The 19,846-nt window shown below is 40.1% G+C and overlaps 1 protein-coding gene across 1 annotated transcript; it reads right to left on the reverse strand.

Moving 5' to 3' along the window:
• Positions 1 to 514: 514 nt before the first annotated feature.
• plekha2 (pleckstrin homology domain containing A2) lies at positions 515 to 19,722 on the reverse strand. The gene is made up of 12 exons (XM_042488473.2): positions 19,488 to 19,722; positions 13,586 to 13,746; positions 13,400 to 13,456; positions 12,823 to 12,871; positions 12,586 to 12,683; positions 8,693 to 8,824; positions 8,346 to 8,435; positions 8,153 to 8,221; positions 7,980 to 8,050; positions 5,519 to 5,582; positions 4,017 to 4,094; positions 515 to 3,004 (listed from the first exon to the last, which is right to left on the reverse strand). The coding sequence occupies exons 2-12, from the start codon at positions 13,724 to 13,726 to the stop codon at positions 2,552 to 2,554; spliced, it is 1,302 nt and encodes a 433-aa protein (XP_042344407.1). The 5' UTR covers positions 13,727 to 13,746; positions 19,488 to 19,722; the 3' UTR covers positions 515 to 2,551.
• Between the last annotated feature and the right edge of the window lie 124 nt (positions 19,723 to 19,846).

The raw sequence follows: 19,846 nt of genomic DNA on the forward strand, positions 1-19,846 counted from the left end.
TTTATTTTTCTTTTTTACCTACAACACAATTTAAACTGTTCAGTGAAGACATTTTACTCTCGTAGGTCCTGCAGCCATGCAGCTGCACTGCGAGGCAGAGAGGGAAGTGGACGTAGGTCAGGACAGAGTTTAAGGCGTTTTACCTAATGGACCTTTGCACTGGACGTGTGAAACACTTCACTTAACACAACCTAAGGGCACTTGATTGGCATGTGTATGGTGTGCAGGCTTGTGTCTGCATGGTGTGCATGTGGTTAAGGGGCTGTATTAAAGGTCAAATACGTTGGTCCTTACCCTGTGCATGCCTGGCAGTTGGGACATTTGTGTACTTGGGAGAGAAAGCAAAAAACTTCTATCAAAAGCTTATTTGGAAAACTCTTTAGAGTAAGTTTGTACTGCCTTTGGTGTAAGGTGTGGAATGACCCCAGCAGCCACTAGAGGGCAGAGTCAGAGGGCAAAGTCAAACTGAAACGAACCATGAACTTTCAAGTTAGTCAAAAACAACCCAAACAGGACCAATAAAAAGCATCATTTAATGTACAAGAAAGAAAATTAACATGAAACGCAGGCAGACGAGTGCACACAGCTTCAGAAAACGGAAACAGGCGTGAACATGGTACCACATCAATGAAGTTTTGAGGTGAACCTGAGGAGGGCTGAGACTATTGGTGTAACAACACAAAGTATCTGAAGCATCATCTCAGAGGAAGCTGTAATATCTGCTATGACAGCAAAAAAAAACACAAGTAAAAATAAGAAAAGCAAAGTGCAGAATTACAATTAAATTACCAGAAGTAGTGGCACAGTTTCCCACATAATGCTGGAATAATAAGAAAGTCACATTTACAAAGCTGTCAACCAGCTGATGAGCTGTACTTTGATGCTGGCAATACATTCTACAATAAGTACCATCTAAAAACCGCTGTATTGTTAAAGTACCCTGTTCAAAGCTAAGAGAGGAGTCACAGTTTACTGACATGGATGGATTACTGAGCAGGCCTATCAGGCACAGACCCAGTGTCAGGGCCCCCCCTCACCTTCATTAAAAAAAAAAAAAAAGTCACTCAAAAAGACACAAACCGACCTGGGAGAGAGTCAAAATAACCAGAAAGACACACAAAACGACTACAAAGAGATGCAAAACAGCTGCGAAGAGACACAGAGACTAATAAAAACTATGAAAAGGAGAATAACCACGAGAAAATGACTACAAAGAGTGTGAAGCAATTACAGAGGGACACAAAACTACCACTATAAGACACAAACCAACTACAAAGAGATGCAAAACAGCTGTAAAGACATAGATAAAGACAATGAAAAGGGGAATAACAAAAGAAAAAGTCAACAGAGACTCAAAATAACTAATAAGAGACACAAGATGACTACAAAGAAATTTAAAATTATTAAGAGAAACAAAATTACTACAAAGAGTGTGAAGTAATCATAAAGAGACTCAAAACAACCACCAAGAGATACAAAACAACTACAGAGAGATGCAAAACAGCTGCAAAGAGACACAGACACTCATAAAGACTATAAAAAGGGGAATAACCACAGAGAAAATGACACAAAATGATCACAAAAAGACACAAAGCAACTACGAAGAACGGTGCAAAGAAACTACCAACAGGATCAAAACAACTAGGCTACAAAAAGATGCCAAATGAAAACAGAAAGAGGCTAAACTACTTTAAAGTCTGTGTTTCTTGCTCCTTTGTAGAAGAGGTGGTGGGGATGTCTACATGTCTGTGCCCAAGGACCTACTGCCTCATAATCCACCCATGTTTAATGACGATTGATGTTTCAGGCAATTACTAAAAGCTCCTGCTTTAAAACATAGTGCAAACACATAACAACTGCTGCCGACATCACAAGGGCCCTCATTCAGTTAGCATGTGAATACACGTACCATTTTATGAGACCTACACTTTCCCCCAGACGCCTGATTAGATGTTAGTAATAAAATGCTTGTTAATTATTAAAGAAGGTCAAATAATGTGTCTTAGGATGAGAAAGGAAAAAACACTGCTGGGCTCCAAAGAAACTAAAAAGATGCTATTTTTTAAAGCATTTTGTGAAAATGAGTTTGAATATAAAAATTATTGTTACTAATGTGTTTAAAGTCCTTTAAACACTTCTTGGTGAATACTTCCAGCAAGGGTGGAAACATGCTCTTGATGAGTTTTAACTCCCTGGGGAGCCAAGTGCAACAGATTAAAAGCATGTGCCATAATTTGTAAGTCTGCAAGAACAATTAACAAAAAGATTATTCAAGTTTTCAGAGGAAGTTGCACTAAAAACACTCCGTCGTTCTTCTTCACAGTCCTGTGGATGACAAACACTGTGCCTCTTGGTCCTCTTCCAGCTGGGTGCTTCCTTCATCTGTAATACAGCTTCAAGACCAGCAGGAGGCCCCAATCTCATGTGAAAGTGTTGAGGCAGATGGTCACAGTGTCACTTCATTATTAAGGAATACTATTATTACCAGTCACATTCATTTTAAGGCAGGTACCAACAATCAAGTCCACACAGGAGTCTGGACTTCTTGAACCTAGACATCTGTGGTGCGGATGCCGTCCTCGTCCAGGCTGAAGGGGAAGTTGCAGCTGGTGTGAGGCTGAGGCTGCGAGCGGTGTCTCCGACGCCCAGTGGCCATGTCTCCTGACGCTGTGAAGATCCCAAGTCCGCTGGTTGAAGTTGCTGGAGGCACACTGGGGCAAGGGGGTGGGGCAGAGAGGGAGTTAGAGGAGGAAGAGGTGGAGGAAGAGGTGGAGGAGGAGGAGAGAGAAGGCAAGGTGGGCACAGAGCTGAAGGCACTGTCTTCATCCTCTGCATCAAGGATGGAGGGCTCGCCCGGTGGGACAGGCGTCCAAGGCTGCCAGCCGGGTGCCACAGAGCAGGACTTGACCAGTGTAGGTCTGCGCTCATCATTCTGTTGACCTCGAGGTGCTGAAGAGGCGTTGTGACTTCGATAGAGAGAGGACGCACGCTTAAATGAAAAACCCTGAAATGAGAGGAACAAAAACATCAGTGTCATCCAGAGACTGTATAAAAGAAGTGAATCACCATGACCTCATCCGTTGGTTTGTTGACTACAAATTTGAAGCCTCGAGTTTGGCATTTTGACTGTTGCCATCTCAGTTTTTTGAAGCCAGAAGTGACCATATTTGGACAAGAGGGTTGTGCTTTGGAGGAGCGAGGGGTGAATCTCACCACCATGGTAGCAACGTATATATCACAACCTAACCATGCCCTAAAGCCTAGCCTTTTTTATCATCAATTTTACTCTATATGGAACCATAACTTAAAAAATTAATGTCATAATCTTTTCAGAAGACTTGAAACTAGCAATTGAAACCATAAATTCATTAAGAAAATGATTACTGAAGTAATAAGTCATGTAAAGCGAGAAGCAGGGTCATTTTGTCATAGACCTGTATATAATTGGACTTAATTTTTCAACAGTGAAGTCTCCCCCTGCTGGCCATTATAAAGAGGTTAAAAGGTTGAAGGCACTTCAGCATGGTCTTCACTCTTCAGACCCGCAGTTGACCTCCCAATGTGTTCATACAACTACTCATATGATATCTTACGGATTAGTGCCCCATGAAAGGCCTCATTACATTACATCCTAAATTTAAAGTTACAAAGGTTAGGAATAGGAAGTAAAGTAACCTAGGTTAGAGAAAACCTTAAAGAAACATGGTTGGCTGTTGCCATGTTACATACTTAGGAAAAGAAACATGGCACCTTAAAATCACTCCCTTGTTATGTCTGCTCTTCATCTTTACTCCCATCAGTGCACTGGTCACATGATAGGAACCTTACCAATTACTCGGGTTTTATATTATGCATTCCTCATTACTTTTCATTGGTGTACTTATGAAAAGTACACGAGAACAGCCTGAACTGTTTTGTGTCATCATATCTGTAAGTTTTTGCTTTTCCTCCAAGAACAAATAGTGAGAATGGATCGTAAGGAGTTTTTGTGTCAATGAGAAGGAGAACAGAGTTACCTTAGGAGGACCTCTGAAGTCCTGGATCTTCATCTCAATGTCCCTGATCCAGCCATGCATCTCTTCTGGAGAGTCTGTCTATAGGGAAACATAATCACAAGATAAAACGTTGCAGAGCTGCACTTTTTTCCCCACAAGCTATTGTCATGGTCTGTCCTACCGCGTTTTATGTTACTGGCAGTATTCTTTATTTTTTGTACTGTCAGCAAATGTCATGAAAAGACCATTCATTACCCATAAATGCTTGACCTATAGACCTATAGACTATCCCAGCTCACATTTGGAGAGAGGTGGAGTGCACGTTGGACAGGTACTGTCACAGGGACAGATAACCATTCACGCTCACATTCACATCTATGGTCAATGCAAAGAGATCAGTCAGCCGAATCTTCAAGGACCCCAGCTGGCTGGGGTCATCAGCACTATCCACTGCACCACCATGCTGCCCCATGAAATGACCAAAACCAACCAAAACCTGATCCTAGTCAAAGTCAACTTTACTGTCAATTCTGCCATATGTACAGGACATATAATGCAATGCTATTTCTCTCAAACCCTCGCTGTAAACATGCAAGTTGGATGTTACCAAAATTTTTAATATCATTTTCAGAGCCAATTGCAACAAATTTTTGTTCCATGTACACTGTTGTGTATATCTGGAAAGACAATAAAGTTGATCTATCTATCTATCTATCTATCTATCTAAATATCTATCTACACAAACTTGCATGACATTACAAAAACCTACAAAAAACTGATCCTAGTAACTGCAGCCAAAAAATGTTTAACTTTATCAGAAATAGTACCACCATTACATAGTAAATAAAGATAAGGAAAAACTTACTTTCCAGACAATTCGATAATGGAAATAATTATCAGTTGCAGCCCTGGTTTATGAGGATATATATGTTAAACATAAACTTCAGCAGATATATCCCTTTTGAGGGTTTTTTAGACTTTCAAATATTTATAACTGGCTCTAATTTTAGTTAACGAGTAATTTAAGTGTTATTGTAGTTTCAGATAATTTATCACTTTGGTGTCTGCACTTCCACTATAGTCTCTGTGTAATCTATTTTTGATTATGTGTTTATTAAATGTTTTTCATGCTTCCTTTTTTTGCACAGACAAAAATAAAAGCGCTCATGCTTGCAGCTTCTCTCTCTCTCTTTCGCAGCACTTCCCATCTGATCTGACCCCCACCGTCTCAGTCAGCTGTTCTCCCAGGAGAGGACAACAGGATGTTATTGTTTTTACAGTAACAGATGGCTTTGCCCATTTCACAAAAACAAACATTTTATGCTCTAAAATAAGTGCTTGTGCCACACATCAGCAGCAGAGCATATAGAGAAAACAACTCAAAACATCAGGACAGACACACCCGCAAATATCGACCTCTTCTGCTCTGACTAAAATATAATCAATGCTTTCACCCTGAGCCAGAGGACATCCACAGAGCAGAGCCCATGATTGCTTGGTAGATCGGGAAGACGGGATTGTACCTGAATGTAGAAGGTCCGGGAGCTGGTGATGATCTCAAACAGGTTGTCTCTCAGCAGAAGATCCCTGATGGACACACAGAGTGGAAAATTATCATGCTGAATGACACAGCAGCTAAGGGGAGGGCTAGGTAGTATGCTAGCGGTAAACCACAAATCTACTATCTTTATCTATTGTTTGATTTTTCTATTCATATCTAATTTAGATTTATACAGGAAGTGGTTGGCTGTACAGCACACTTTGTTAAAAATAGTCAGGACTGTCCCATCTTCTGTGTTCAGTTATTTTCTATTGTCATTTTTTCTCCTCATACTCATATTTGTAAGTTTAGCTGTTGGAAAAATATACAATATAACATAATTTAACCATGTACTCAAATTAATCAAATAGTAAAGCGTTATTTGACTTTACTTTAAAAAAATAAAAGGTAAGTGTAAACTGAGTCAACATAAAAGCAATGTAATAACAAATGGACAGTTCACAAAAAGATCAAAATCAAAAATACATATTTTTCCTCTCACCTGTAGTGCTATTGATAAATCTCGATTGTTTTGCTGTGATTTGCTGATTGTTGGAGTAACTACACGAACAAAACCTGCCAAATATATCACCACACAGTGTGCATCTACTCGCGGACGAGAGGCTCGTGCTCGTGACAGTGTGAGATGTACACATTGAAGCAGTCCTCCTTGGCTGAGCTCTAACACAGGGGGTGTCCAAAGTTTTTTGAATCGGGGCCAGATTAGATCATGCGAAAATACCTTGGGGCCAGCTGCTTCTAGCATCATATGGGTTATTAAAAAAAAAATCACCAACAAACTAGACTAACGCAACTGTTTCATGTTTCAGTGAAAATGCATTGAGCTGTCGTCTTCACGCTTCTTTGCTGTGGTCTGCTACCGAGCAGGAAACGTCTGCTGTTAGTTGCTGTCCTTACATTTGCTTGTTAACCATCTGTATATAAAAATACATTAGTTCCACCTGCACACTTCCTACTTGATGCATATCTATGAACTATATAAAAGTCTTACTGTTGCAAGGTGAAGGGAACAGAGCAAGGTGATCTTGCTGGATCAATCAATATTGTGTGACAGGCCACATATGGTGTAATTCGAAAGTCAAGCCGAGTGCCATTTAAAATTGTCCACGAGCCCGGACTTTGGACATGCCTAATCTAATGTTAGCTTGCAGTAGGTGCACGCTTCCTTCTGCACGGTGATACAGATTGTGGGTGTAGTTTGGTAGAAAGTAAATAGTTCCTACTGTTCACAACAAGATCTGTGGATTATCTTCAGTAACCAGGTGATGATTTTTTGGTGCTTTGAGCACCACAAGCCAAGAGCCATCTAGTTTAATTATATTGGAGAGAAGGCAGACATCTCTATGTCCGATATCTCCAAACCTCGGCAACTCACAACAAAACAATCTAGGCTGATAAATAGCACTACAGAAAAAAGGGAAAATATGTATTTTTGATTTTAGGATGAACTTTTCCTTGAAAAATCCAGGTAGAAATAAACAAAGGAAAAAGAATGGGAGGTTTTAACAGGTGGAAAAACATGAGTCAGAATTACATTGGGTTGTATTGTGTGATTTCTCTTTAAAAGGTTGAGGCTGTGAATTTATTGAGAGAAGTGTTGATAAAAAAAGAAGAGAAACAGAAAATAACATGAGTCATAATAGCTTTTTTTCAAAGAAACTTGTGCATGCTATAGAGGATGGTTCAGATAAATATTAAGTTTGTATGAAGTGCCTAAGAAAAGAAAATGAGAAGGATATGTACAAAACTCTGAAAAGTTCTCTTGGCCATGCTGCATGCACACTATTGAGACGGTCCCTAACTTTAGCCATGCAACGTCAATCGAGCTTCATCCTGCATTGAACAAACCAGGAGAAACCAGATGAGTCGGTTTGAAGAGGGAACCTCTCCGGATGTCTGAATATGAAACTCTGAACTATTGAAACCTCCCTGATAGGTTGCTGCAAAAACTTTGACTCTGTTTGTGTCTGTTCAAAGAGTAATCTGTTCTTACAGGGTTTCCACATTGTCTTAAATAGCAAAACTTTTCCAAGACCAGTTCCCTCAAATTCATTGACCCAACACAGCATAATTTAAGACGTGTCAAGGTCCATTGCTGTTACAACACTGAGAATTTTTACAAGAAGAACTAGCAGACTTTACAGAAGCTCACAGACAAGAACCTTTTTACTAGTTTTAAATAAAAAGAAAAAAACATTTAATTTATATTTTTGAACGTATACACTCAGGCACTTTCAATGACCCATGTCTTTTTATGTCTATTTTCAAAAAACTTTCAGTTCCTTGATTTTTTCCCCCCTAACAAACTTTCAAGTATTTTAAGGACCTGTGGAAATCCTTATTTGAATATTCACCAGAAAACAACCACATGATGAGAAAGTAAAACGGTGGGAGAATTTGTGAGTGATTCACATTTGACTCACCCTGACTTGACGAGACATTCATGGACCTTTTGAATGTCCCTCAGTGGAATCGCTCGGAGAGGCTCCTTATCCTGGGACATATGTAAGCACATTTCAGACATGGACAGACAAAGACCATAGTCACACGAAAACATGGACATGTGAGAGGAAACACAAAGAGTCTGGCTTCTCACCATCTCAGACTTGTAGTAACTGACGGCATTGTCATCCAGGATGAAAAACCTCCTCTTCCAACTCTTCCTCTAAAAAACACACGCGCGCGCACACACACACACACACACACACACACCACATTACAGTTTCTTCATGTAGTTTTTTTTAAATTGAAACACAGAGTTTATCAGTTTTTAGTGGCTGGGTACTCACCACATTTCCCTGTTTGACACAGTAACCACACCTCAGCACACCAGGCCTGTTGCCCTTCCTTTCTCTCCCCTCTGTCTCTTCACTCTCATTCTGAAACATTTAAACCGTCCTCAGTATCATTACAACAATTGTGGTCAATGTAACCACCATCCTCAGAATACATCAGATTACACACAATGTGGTTTTGGAGGCCGAGAGTGAGCTGTACTCTGCTTTTTTTTGCTGAAAAATAAATGTAACAGTAAAAAAAGGAAGCTCGTTAACGCTAATTTTGGCTTCCAGCATTGTTAGTATCTCCTTTCATATCGTCATGGTAACAACATCGGTTTAAGCTTCCTCTTCATTACCTGGATGGGAGTATGGACCACCACGCCACCAATGATCTCTGCCTTGTAGGCCTGCTGTCTTTTCCCTCCCGGATTGTCGCTGATGACTGTACCCACAACGGACCGCGGAGTTGCAGGGCCAGACTTAGGAACCTGTCAGCACAGCAGCAGGCGGGATAATATTAATGAGCACGGCATTAACAAGTGGGGCTTAATGAGTAAAGCTTGCTATTAATTGCCACAGGTTAGACGTTTAATTCCCACTGAAGTCTCAATGCTGCAACAGTGAAACTGTAATATGTTCGGCATGAAAACATCCGACAGTCTAAAGCGCTCAGCAGAAAGGAAATCCTGGCACTCCAAAGGTGTGAAATATGTGAAAAAACAAGAAGGAATTACATTAAAAATCCTTTATCAGGGCTATGATGTTAATGTTTTTTTAAAGCCCTGACTAAGACCGATGGTGGTCAAAAAATGTTGGCTTTTTAAAAATGATTTAGCCACCATCATAAAGGCTTTTTAATGTTAACTGTTGAATGTAAATGTTGGATTTCCTTCCTGTTTATCCTGTTGTTTCCCGTTTATCATGAGCACCCAATACAAGTTTTTGACCTACATCTGTTAATAGTCTACAGAGCAACCAGTCATCTCTCTCTTTTTCTAAGTCAATGGGGCTGTTTGGATTTTTTGGATTTTCTTTTTCTTTACCAGACACTGGACGTAAACCAGTACACAGATCTCACATGACTAAATGACTTAAAGTAAAAGATCCAGGTTAGACATGGTGTTAACATATATTTTGGTGATCAGAATACAAGTGGACTGCTGAGACACATCGTCTTCACACCTGTGCCTATTATGCGACACTCGGTCAGATTTCATTAATACCTGATGCAGAATTACAGCTAGTCACTTTCAATGGTTGTGTCTGTACAGGTGGAGATATCACTGTCAGCAGAATTCAATATGTCTCCTTCCAAAGGGCAAAATTAGGGATGGTCACACAACCTTTCATCCAACTCAACAAGAAATGGGTAAGTTATAGAGCATTAGCGCACTGTCACCAAAACAACCACCACATCCTGCACTAATGACTTAGTCCTTGTCAGGGACGCATCAGGACACATTTGCTTTTACACTACAAAAGATATGTGGTCCAATGTGTCCTAGACCACCTCTGCAAGTGGTTTGAGTGATTGAGTGGTGGTTATTTACTCTTACTCTTGAGATCACCCAAAACACAAGTTTAATAAAGTTTAATAATAAACACAGCCAAAAACAAGCTATGGTACAGTCTATTAAAAAGGACCTATTACGCTTTTCCTTTTTTTTTTTTGTTACACACACACACACACACACACACACACACACACACACACACGCACACACACACACACACATATATATATAGTGTTCCAGTGTCAGATTTTCTCATTAAACATGGGTAAAGTTTCAAATAAAACAAACAGGGTAAATGTATGTTTAAGTAATTCCTATGAGGGCGTCCCATGTACAGAGGCAGCTCCAAGCTCGCAACTACAAGGGTTTACATTACATAGGTTTGGGTTAAAACGAATACACTAAATGAATAAGAGCCCTGGAGGTAAACTTCGCTTTATACACAAAAAGCATTTTGTTAGGGTTGGAAGTGGTTCAGGCTAAGATGGTCAGTGGAAAACTCTTCAGTGTTTTTCGCAAATCTGGTGGTGTCATGTAGACACGGCCGATGCTGAGATGCAAAAGACCTGGAAACACTGACCAGTCAGAGCAGACTAGGTTTTAAGAGACAGGTGCTAAAATGGAGCATCTCAGAGAGGGAATACAGGTGTTCAGCCCAGACAGTAAAGGAAAATGTGTTTTTGAACATTAAAGCATATGAACATGTTGCTTGTTGTCTAGTAGAAATGCAGAATACAAATATGAACCTAAAATGAGCATAACATTTAAGCTTTAAATTTGAAAAAACAAACTTGCATTCAAAAATATATTTTTCTTGAAATAACCAAATGTTGTCCAACAAGGAAGATGAGGAGGGATCACACTACACTGTCTAGACCAAAGACAAAAGCAGCAAAACACAACAGTTACTTTATGATCACAAAAATCTGCCAAAAGGCTTTGACAATCAACTATGAAGGTTATTCTTGAAAACATACCGGCAAATATCTGTGGATCTTCTCCACAATATTGATGTGCAAATTCATCGAGATGAAATATGAAATATGTTACTATCAGATTCTCTAATGTAAGATATATTATGTTTGGTTTTGTTGTAATTTTATTGTGACGGATACAATAGTGGCACTGTAATGATTCTAGTTACTGTATACTGTACTGTACTGTAAGTTAAAACTGAAATGTGTTGATTAAATGGTATGTTCTAACATGGACCCAAAAAAGTTGTTGCTGTGCTAGCAAATAATGAGAAATAAAAAAATAAACGACAAACTGTTCATTGCTGTTGACAACAACATTCACAAGCGGGCTCATGAGTTAATAAAAGCCACTTATTTCATTTAGAAACGCTAAAAAAAGCTTAAAAAAAACATTATTAGAATAAGAATACAGTGGTTATTTGTCCATTAACACAATATTTATTAAGCCATTCAAAATCAGTTATAATTGAATATAAAAGCCCAATGCTGAACCTTAGGTACAAACTGTGCTGTCTAAACAGAAATTTGCATTTCTTTTGTTGTTTATTTATCCACTGGAAAGCATGCAACAAAGAATGAAGAAACCATTGCTACTTTCTGTAAAAAATAGGCACACCTGTTTACCTCGTATATCAACTGTAACAAGCATGAGCTCAAGAGGAACAAGAGCTTCATGTCATAAGAAATTTAACTCTCTCTACATATGTTTTGCTATGTATATTTTTTCTCTAAATTAAATGGTTGTCCCTTTAATGTTGGCACTAGAAAAAGAAAATACTCTAAAAATAGAGTAAATAACTAAAATAATTACAAGGGTGGCCTAAGTAACAATATGGATAGATTCTGGTCAGAGACATATGTTTCAAGTCAAGCACGCCCCTCTCTCTATCCCTAACTTTATTTCCTCTTTGCATTTTCCAATATAAACTGCCCAATAAAGGCAAAATGCCCCCAAAGTTATAACAAATAATATATTCTCCCTACAAAGTATAAAACAAACATTATATACATATAACCTCTTCCATTCCCTGGTGTGTCTGAAGAAGAGAATACAATAAAAGACATATAATATATGAGGGGCTTCATTTTAACCACTCTTTTGTAAATAACTACATTCATTAGTAATTGCTTAACTTTCATTCCTGCACTTAAATCAGATCTATTCTGCTTTAGGAAATATATTTTAGGCCAAGGAAGCTGAGAAAAGGCGGCAGAGAAGCCCTCCCATCAAAGGGGAAGTGAAAGAGAGAGTGAGCGGCGCTGCTTCCTGTGTCAGTGTGCAGGTGAGAGAAAAAGAGAAACGTTCTTCTCTGTTATCTCAATGTCACTAGTCAGAGAGGCCGTGGTCATTTCGCTAAACACACACAAATATTATGCAAATGTGCAAACAGGATGTGTACGGCATGTTCACCTACAAACTCAGAAGTGTTTAGACACCTCCACCACAGTGACGTGTGTGTGTGTGTGTTATCACTCATATTCATGCACATTCACAATTTCCTCATTCAGCAAATGTGTGAGAGAGTATTTGTGGGCAGCATGCCAGCATCAGCACCCCCTTAGGCCAAAATGGTTTCAGTTGCATCACCACAAACTGCAACTTCCTGCGCTTAGGTGGAAATCCCTTACCTGTAACTGCTAGTTTCGCTTTTTTCTAAACACACATCAGACAAACACATTGGGTTATAACACCATGTGTGTGTGCAGGTGTGTGTGTGCAGGTGTGTGTGTGTGCAGGTGTGCGTGTGCTGCGCTCACAGTGATCTTGCTGGCCTGGTTGAGCGCGGACACCCAGTCCCTCATATCAGTCACATCATTGGCTTGGAGGAAATACCTCCGGGAAACTGCGTTGATGACTACAAAAACAGACATAATTTCCATGAATATCCACAATCACCACATTATATAATTTTATCACATGTGTGAATAAAATTAATGCCATTGTGCTTCTGCAAAAGCATGACTCGGGGTTTCTTTGAAAAAAAAAAACCTTACCAAAGCAGAACTCTGTTTTGGGCTTCTGCTTCGCTGTAGCTTCGCTCACCTGATGGTAGAAGGAGAGACATAGAAGGAGGGGAAAGGCGAGGAAGTGAAACAAAAGGTGAGGAGAAAAGAGGAGAGAAAAGGGGAAAAGAAGGGGAGAGGAGAGGAGAGGAGAGGAGAGGAGAAATAGAAGGAAAGGAAAAGAGACCAAAGGAGAGGAGAGGATAGACAGAAGGAAATGAGGGAGGAAAACGGGGGAGAAAAGGAGACAAAAGAGGGAGGAGGAGGAGGAGAGAAGTTAGAAACGTTTCATATCTTTGCTGTCTATTTGACTCAGAGTGTCCAGGGAGGAGCTGTCAGCGCTGCAGTGCCGTGCAGCCAGATGTCATTATCTCTGGTTAGCTCAGCGAGCGCTCTGACATCTGGAAAACTTCACAAAGTCTGTGCCTGCGTGTGACTACAGATAACTCCGACCTGTGTGTCTTTGCTGTCTCTATATGTGTGAGTTGCTGTGTCCACACTGCTCCGATGTCTCCCCCGCTGCACACGTGTGTAAGTCACTAACGTCCAGCAGAGTGAAATATTTTACCTTAGAGATGTAGGTTAGTCTCAGGCTGCCAACAAAGCTAGCTCCACTGGGCAGGTTCTGCATGCAAACACAAACACACAGACTCGTCATTGGCTCAGAGTCCAAGGTTACACGTCTCGTATTGGTCAATTTCACTTCCTCCTGCTGTTTGTGCAAGTGTGTGTCGTGCATATATGTGTGGAGCACCTGAGGGTTGTCCATATACCAGAGTAGAGCATTTTCCTTCGTGTCGAGGATGAAGTATCGTCTCTGGAAGCGGCAGCTGTTCTCCTTCTCCTCGACGTCCAGGAAGCCACATACACGGTTCAGCCGGTCCAAGTACGGCATGCTGCTGCTATCACATGTCACTGCGACACACAGATGGAGAGAGACAAATACTCAAATCAGATGGACCATAACAAGCAAAAAATATGAAGGGAGCAAGAGAGGGAGATGGACTCGCAGGACAGAAAGGCAGAGACAGGCAGATGTGGAGGATAAACCATCTTTCATTTACTGTTCACACACACACACACACACACACACACACACACACACACACACACACACACACACACACACACACACACACACACACACACAAAGAGGAAGAAAGAGACCCGCTCGCACTCAGCAGTTTTTCATGTGACGTGATTGAGGCTGAGCAGCAAACCCTGAAGCCCGAGGCTGAGCTGAGGCCCTCCACCACAGCCAAAAATTACAGACTGCGCTCAAGATCTGCACACACGCACATTTCCACTGGCCAGGGAAGGGAGAGGAGAGGGAGGAGAGGGAGGAGAGGGAGGAGAGGGAGGAGAGGGAGGAGATGGAGGAATGGGAAAAAGAGGTGAGGAAGGGGGAGAGATGTATTCATTAAGATGACGCCATGCATGTGAATCACTGAGCTGCTGACTGATTCCTCAACAGAATCAAGACTCATTCAGCTCAGACACTCGAGGTATGCTGATGAAATTTCAATAATGTTTGCTTTCCAGGAGAATTTTATCCGCAGCAAACATCTGCACATGAAAGTACTTTTTATTTCTTGGGGGAGTCAGAAGACTTCTGGCATGGCAAGAACTCGATTTTTATATCTCGACCTCCTGATTGCTGAGGGACTTTTCAGTCAGTTACTTTTGCATCTCTGCAGACTATACACGAAGTAATCACATGACAGACTGTGCACAGTTGAATGCACCGAATTAAAAGATGCAAAGCACATTTTCTGCACATTTTCATTTTCATAAGTCCTTACTTTTCCCCCATATTTGAATTGATTTAAAACACTTAACTTTTACATGGCCACAAAGGCAGTGATGGAAGAAATACTCATATCTTTAACTTAGAAAAGTAGTAGAAACTAGTAATACAGCAGTGCAGAAATACTCTGGTACAAGTAATACTCCTGCATTCTAAATTGCACCTGAGTAAAAGTACAAAAGTGGTCACATCAAAATATACATGTAGTACAAAAAAAAAGAGTACTTATTATGCTGAATGACCCATTTCATAACAATGTATATTACTGGATTATAATTATTTATGCATCAATCTGTTAATCACTTTAACATTGCAGCTGGTAAAATTGGAGTTCATTTTAGATTGTTTACATACTGCCAGCAGAATTCAATATGACAGCTGACAGCTTGTGAATTTTCCTGATTTTAACCTTTAATAATACATCATCATCATTAATTTGTTGATTATAGATAATATTAATCTTAATCTGCAATAAACTAGTAATGAACAGAGGTATGGACTCCAGACACATGACTTGGACTTAAGTCAGACTCAAGTCACGATTTAATGACTTGACTTGAGACTTGCAACTCAACTCACTTACTAGTGACTACACTTGGACTAAAACCGACTCACTTGAAAATACTTAATAACTCCCCCCAAGACCAAAGATTAAAAAGTATGTTATTTAGAAAGTGTGCCACGAATCAGTTCATTTGTTTTCATTTCCTAAATCAACTAATACTAAATCTATTCATTCCCAGCGAGTCAACACTTATTCCCCGAATCTACTTTTGTTTGAATAAGTCCAACAGCACTCAGTCACTTTGCAAAAGAGAACCATGAAAAACAAACAGTATGTTACTGAGCTCCAGTTGGAAAAAAATTATACTAAAGATAAATTCTTGTGCATACAAAACTGTGGGTGGTCCACAAAAAATGAATTGCAGATGCACATAGCATGCAGGTTGAAATTACAGACAGCAAAGCAACAATTTCCAGTTTTGTTCAACATTTAAAGTTGCACAGAAAACAGTAAACTGAGGCTAATATCAACAAAGTAAGCTAATGCTGAGCTAACATCATTACTCTGTTGTTAAAATGAAATCACATTTGATGAAAAGCAAATTATAACTTGTTTAGGGCTTTACTCTGGGCTTGTCTACCAGTTACTTGCAAATCAATGGCTGAGTACAGTTATCAAATAAATGTAGTGGAGTAAAAAGTACACATTTTGTCTATGAAGAGTAGTGGAGTAAATGTATGACGTAGCAGAAAATGAAACAATGCAAGTAAAGTCCAGTATAGTAGAGTAGTACTATAGTATAGTAGTACTTAGTTACTTTCCACCACTGCACAAAGGTAATATGATGGCTAACTAGGCCACATCTGTGACTGATTTTTAGGGTTTTTTTAACAAGAAAAAAAACAAAAAGCATAACGTGACAGTCATATAAAATATATAATCAGAAATAAATGGCTGAACCCTCTGCCAGTATTTTTACAGGACTGTCATGAATTTCCATGAGCATTTACACACACACACACACACACACACACACACACACACACACACACACACACACACACACACACACACAAACACTCCACACATATGACCCCACAAAGCACAGGCAAACAGAGACACAGAGGAGCAACAACTGACACACAGGCTGCATCTTCACTGTTGGTGGAACTCCAGTAAAACTATTCTTAAGTCAATAGTCGGAAAAATGCTTCATTTTGAAACTGCTTTGAAAAATTTGTGGGCTTGTATCTGAGACGTCAGTCATGCAACCTTTATTTCTTTTGACACTGAAATAGGTCAAAGATACAAACCATTCAGAGGTCTTCTGCAGAAACTCAGGGTGTAATGGAAAAAAAGAAAATGATGCTGCAGCCGTCACACAGACACCCGCCCTTGGACAGACACACCCACATACACACACTCATGCATGCACACATAAACCATTTTGGGTATTGGAAAACATCAGGCTAACCATTACAAGGCGAAGCAGTGGTGAGGTTGTGGCATCTTTGGCAAACTATACCAATAAATATAACTCGCACAATCTTCAGCAGATTTCTGTGAAATTTACTTTAGCTTTGAGATGTGACAGAATAACCCACAGTGGCTGTTAATACAGTCTGAGTGTGTGTGTGAGGGCAGAACACAGTGTTCAGATCTCAGCACTGATATCAGTGTTATTGTCTTTAACCACATCCAGGGCAGTGAAGTGAAACCCACCTACACTCAGTTTACACATCTGCTTTATCTGTGGACAAGCTCTTTGCTAAAACAGAAACTGAATCAAAATGGTAACAGTCACTTGAGCAATGCTGTAATGTGCTTCTATGAAGTTCAAGAGAAACAGGCTAAATCCAGGCAAAATAGGCCAAGATATCTTGTCTTTGAGTGAAAACAAACACTCAATCCTGCACTTCCCTGAATGCAACTCAGTGCTCAAACTGAGTACCGTGTGGCAGATCTCTCTCCAGTTCCCCCCAGAGCCACATAAGACATTATATAACTTTTCCATGGCTTAAAGGTCCAGTGTGCAGGATTTAGGGGCATCTATTGGCAGACATGGTATGTAATATATAATACTCTATGTCTTCATTAGTTTCTAATCACCTGTAATTAAAAATGAGATTCTTAGAATGAGCTGTTTCTCTCTACATACAGAGCATGTCACGAGATTTCGTTTCCAGGAGCAGCGAACTAACAAAGGCAACAAGTACTAGCCAATCAAATGGAGAGTAGGATGGGTCACGCCTTTGCTTTCCTAGGAAAATCCATGTTGTTTCTACAGTAGCACAGAACACACAAAATCAATCACTCATTCACGTTTTCGCGTCAGCCGCTGCAATTCTGCTACATGCTTGGCACACGGGAGACATTACACTTCTGCAACTTCACCGCTTGATGCCACTAATCCTTCACTCAGGTGGTGTTGAAATAATTGGAAAAATAAGGTCCCGAATAGGAAAACTGAATGAACCCTCAAGTTGGAACAACAATTCAGAATGTTAGTGAAAAATCTGGTGCGAAGTTGCCGAGTTGACGTCTTATAAGCAAAAACATGGCTGACAAAAGTAAATGTGCGGTTGATGATAGTAAACTTTTTAATAATTCATATACTGCTTGTTATTTTTTTTTTGCTCGTATGTACTTTGTAGTATGATATTACTGTAACCATTGCTGTCCATGTAGAATGACCTAGAATAGTTTGAAGATTATTTCTTAGCATTAGCTGGGTAATATTTTGGTAGCAACATGTCTGGGACAAAATCATTTTGTGATATAAATTGTCAAACTGTTACCAAATTCTGATGAAATGCCCCAAGCAATAAAACACAACATATCTTCATATCACATCTCATTACTTAAAGCTCAAGAACACAACACAGTCAGAAGAACGACTTCCCAACTTGGAAAATGGAACCATTCAGGGAGCACGTTAATGCAGCCTAAATCCTGCACACTAGACCTGTAATTTGTTTTACTGGCGTTGCTATGTAAAATCGGTGGCAAACCTCTTTAGAGCTGAAGCAATTAACTGATAGTCTGAAAATTAACCTGCAACTAATCTAATAATCTAATAACACTTCCATATTCAACATCCTCAGTTGTATAATTGGGTGACAGTGGTGAATTATTATTATTATTGATGCATTAACGTGCTGTAGGTGCTTGAACTAACAAGCCTGATATGTCTGGTTGCTTTACAAAAATATTGTTTATTTGTAGGTGAGTATGTTGGAGTTGTTTTTTTTTTCAAGTCAAGTACAACTGCAACAATTAATTGATTCATTGATTCATTGATTCATTGATTAATCGATTAATCGATCATCCTCACCTGACAGAGTGCACTTTGGTGCTTCGGCAGCACTAGCATTCACTCATTCTAGTCTTGCTGCGTTTAAAGAGGACTCCTTGTGGAGGGGCAGACTTAACAATGCGCCCTTAAGGGTTGAGAGGAGCCAAAGAGAGCTTCCATTCTTTTTGTCATACAAACTTAAGTCTTAAAACTGAATTGTTCAGCCAGTTCTAATTTAGTTATGGCACTAACAATTTGGAAATTAAGATTGCAAACAAATCAAGCTTTTCATTCCAGGCTTTTGGGATCCCCCTCCCAGTGGGGCCCTAGGTAATCAGTCCCACTTTCCCTTCCACTACAATGCCTCTTATAGAAAGTAACTAGTAACTGTAAATGTACAATATTTCCCTCTGAAATAAAGTGTAGTAAAACAAAATAATAAAAAAAAAATATAAATACCTAAAAAAAAAAAACTCCCATAAAAATGAATATATGCGGTTTGGGAATTTTGGTTGAAGAAAACACGCTATTTGAGGACGTCCCCTTGGGCTATGGGAAGTTGAGACAGGCATATTTCAATAGTGTCTGACTTTTTAGGGACCAACAGATGAATCTCTTTTTTTTCTTCACTGCCTTTACAGTATTTACCACAGAGTGCAGGCACGAGCTTCACGCCACTGAATGACCAGTTTGAAGATCACGGGCGCGTGCACGTAGACCTATAATGTAATTATGAGCATGCAATGAAAAGTTTAAATGTGATCTGGCAAAACTACTCAGCGACACCTGACAGGCGTTACATTAGTTCAGCTCAGATGACTGCACTGACTCACCAGATCCGACGATTTAACGGCCTGCCACACCTACAGTACTGTACCATCCGCGCGCACGTTTCACATGCACACGCATATTTCACTCACACACACACACACACACACACACACACACACACACAGAGCGAGAGAGAGAGAGAAAGATAGGAACGGAGGTAACACACACACACACACACACACACAGTCACAGAGTGCCACTGTCGGCTGACTACTTACCCGCTGCGGAGAGTCAGTGTGCGCCACAGCCAGCGCCCCGCACGGCTCCAGAGCTCAGAGGACAGACCTGAGTTTGGTAAACAACGAGCATGTTACAAAAAAGTTTTGATAACTTTTACTGCGGCTATATTAACAAAGCCGGCGTGCATCTGGCTCTCACACTCCTGTCTGTTTGTTTGTGTGATCGGATTACAGAAGACTTGTCTTTTTTCCGGGTTGGTCGTTTCGGTATTAGAATAAACCAGCCCCGGAAGTGATGTATGCGTCCTCTGAGCTCCGGCCGGGCCCTCCTCCTCCTCCGAGCTCACAGAAGAGGAACTCAACAACTCAATGGCTTTTTCTCACTTTAATTTCATGAG

Source organism: Plectropomus leopardus, chromosome 4 (assembly GCF_026936395.1).
Source record: "Plectropomus leopardus strain MGB_pleo_1.0 chromosome 4, ASM2693639v1, whole genome shotgun sequence".
In the NCBI taxonomy this organism is placed as follows: Eukaryota; Metazoa; Chordata; class Actinopteri; order Perciformes; family Serranidae; genus Plectropomus; species Plectropomus leopardus.

Excerpts from the sequence above, each read along its gene's own strand:
- plekha2 (XM_042488473.2), bottom strand. The coding sequence starts at position 13,726 with ATGCCGTACTTGGACCGGCTGAACCGTGTATGTGGCTTCCTGGACGTC. Across the intron at positions 12,872-13,399 it reads GACTAACCTACATCTCTAAG|GTGAGCGAAGCTACAGCGAA; the intron begins GTAAAATATTTC and ends TTCTACCATCAG. Across the intron at positions 3,005-4,016 it reads ACTTCAGAGGTCCTCCTAAG|GGTTTTTCATTTAAGCGTGC; the intron begins GTAACTCTGTTC and ends CTCTCATTTCAG.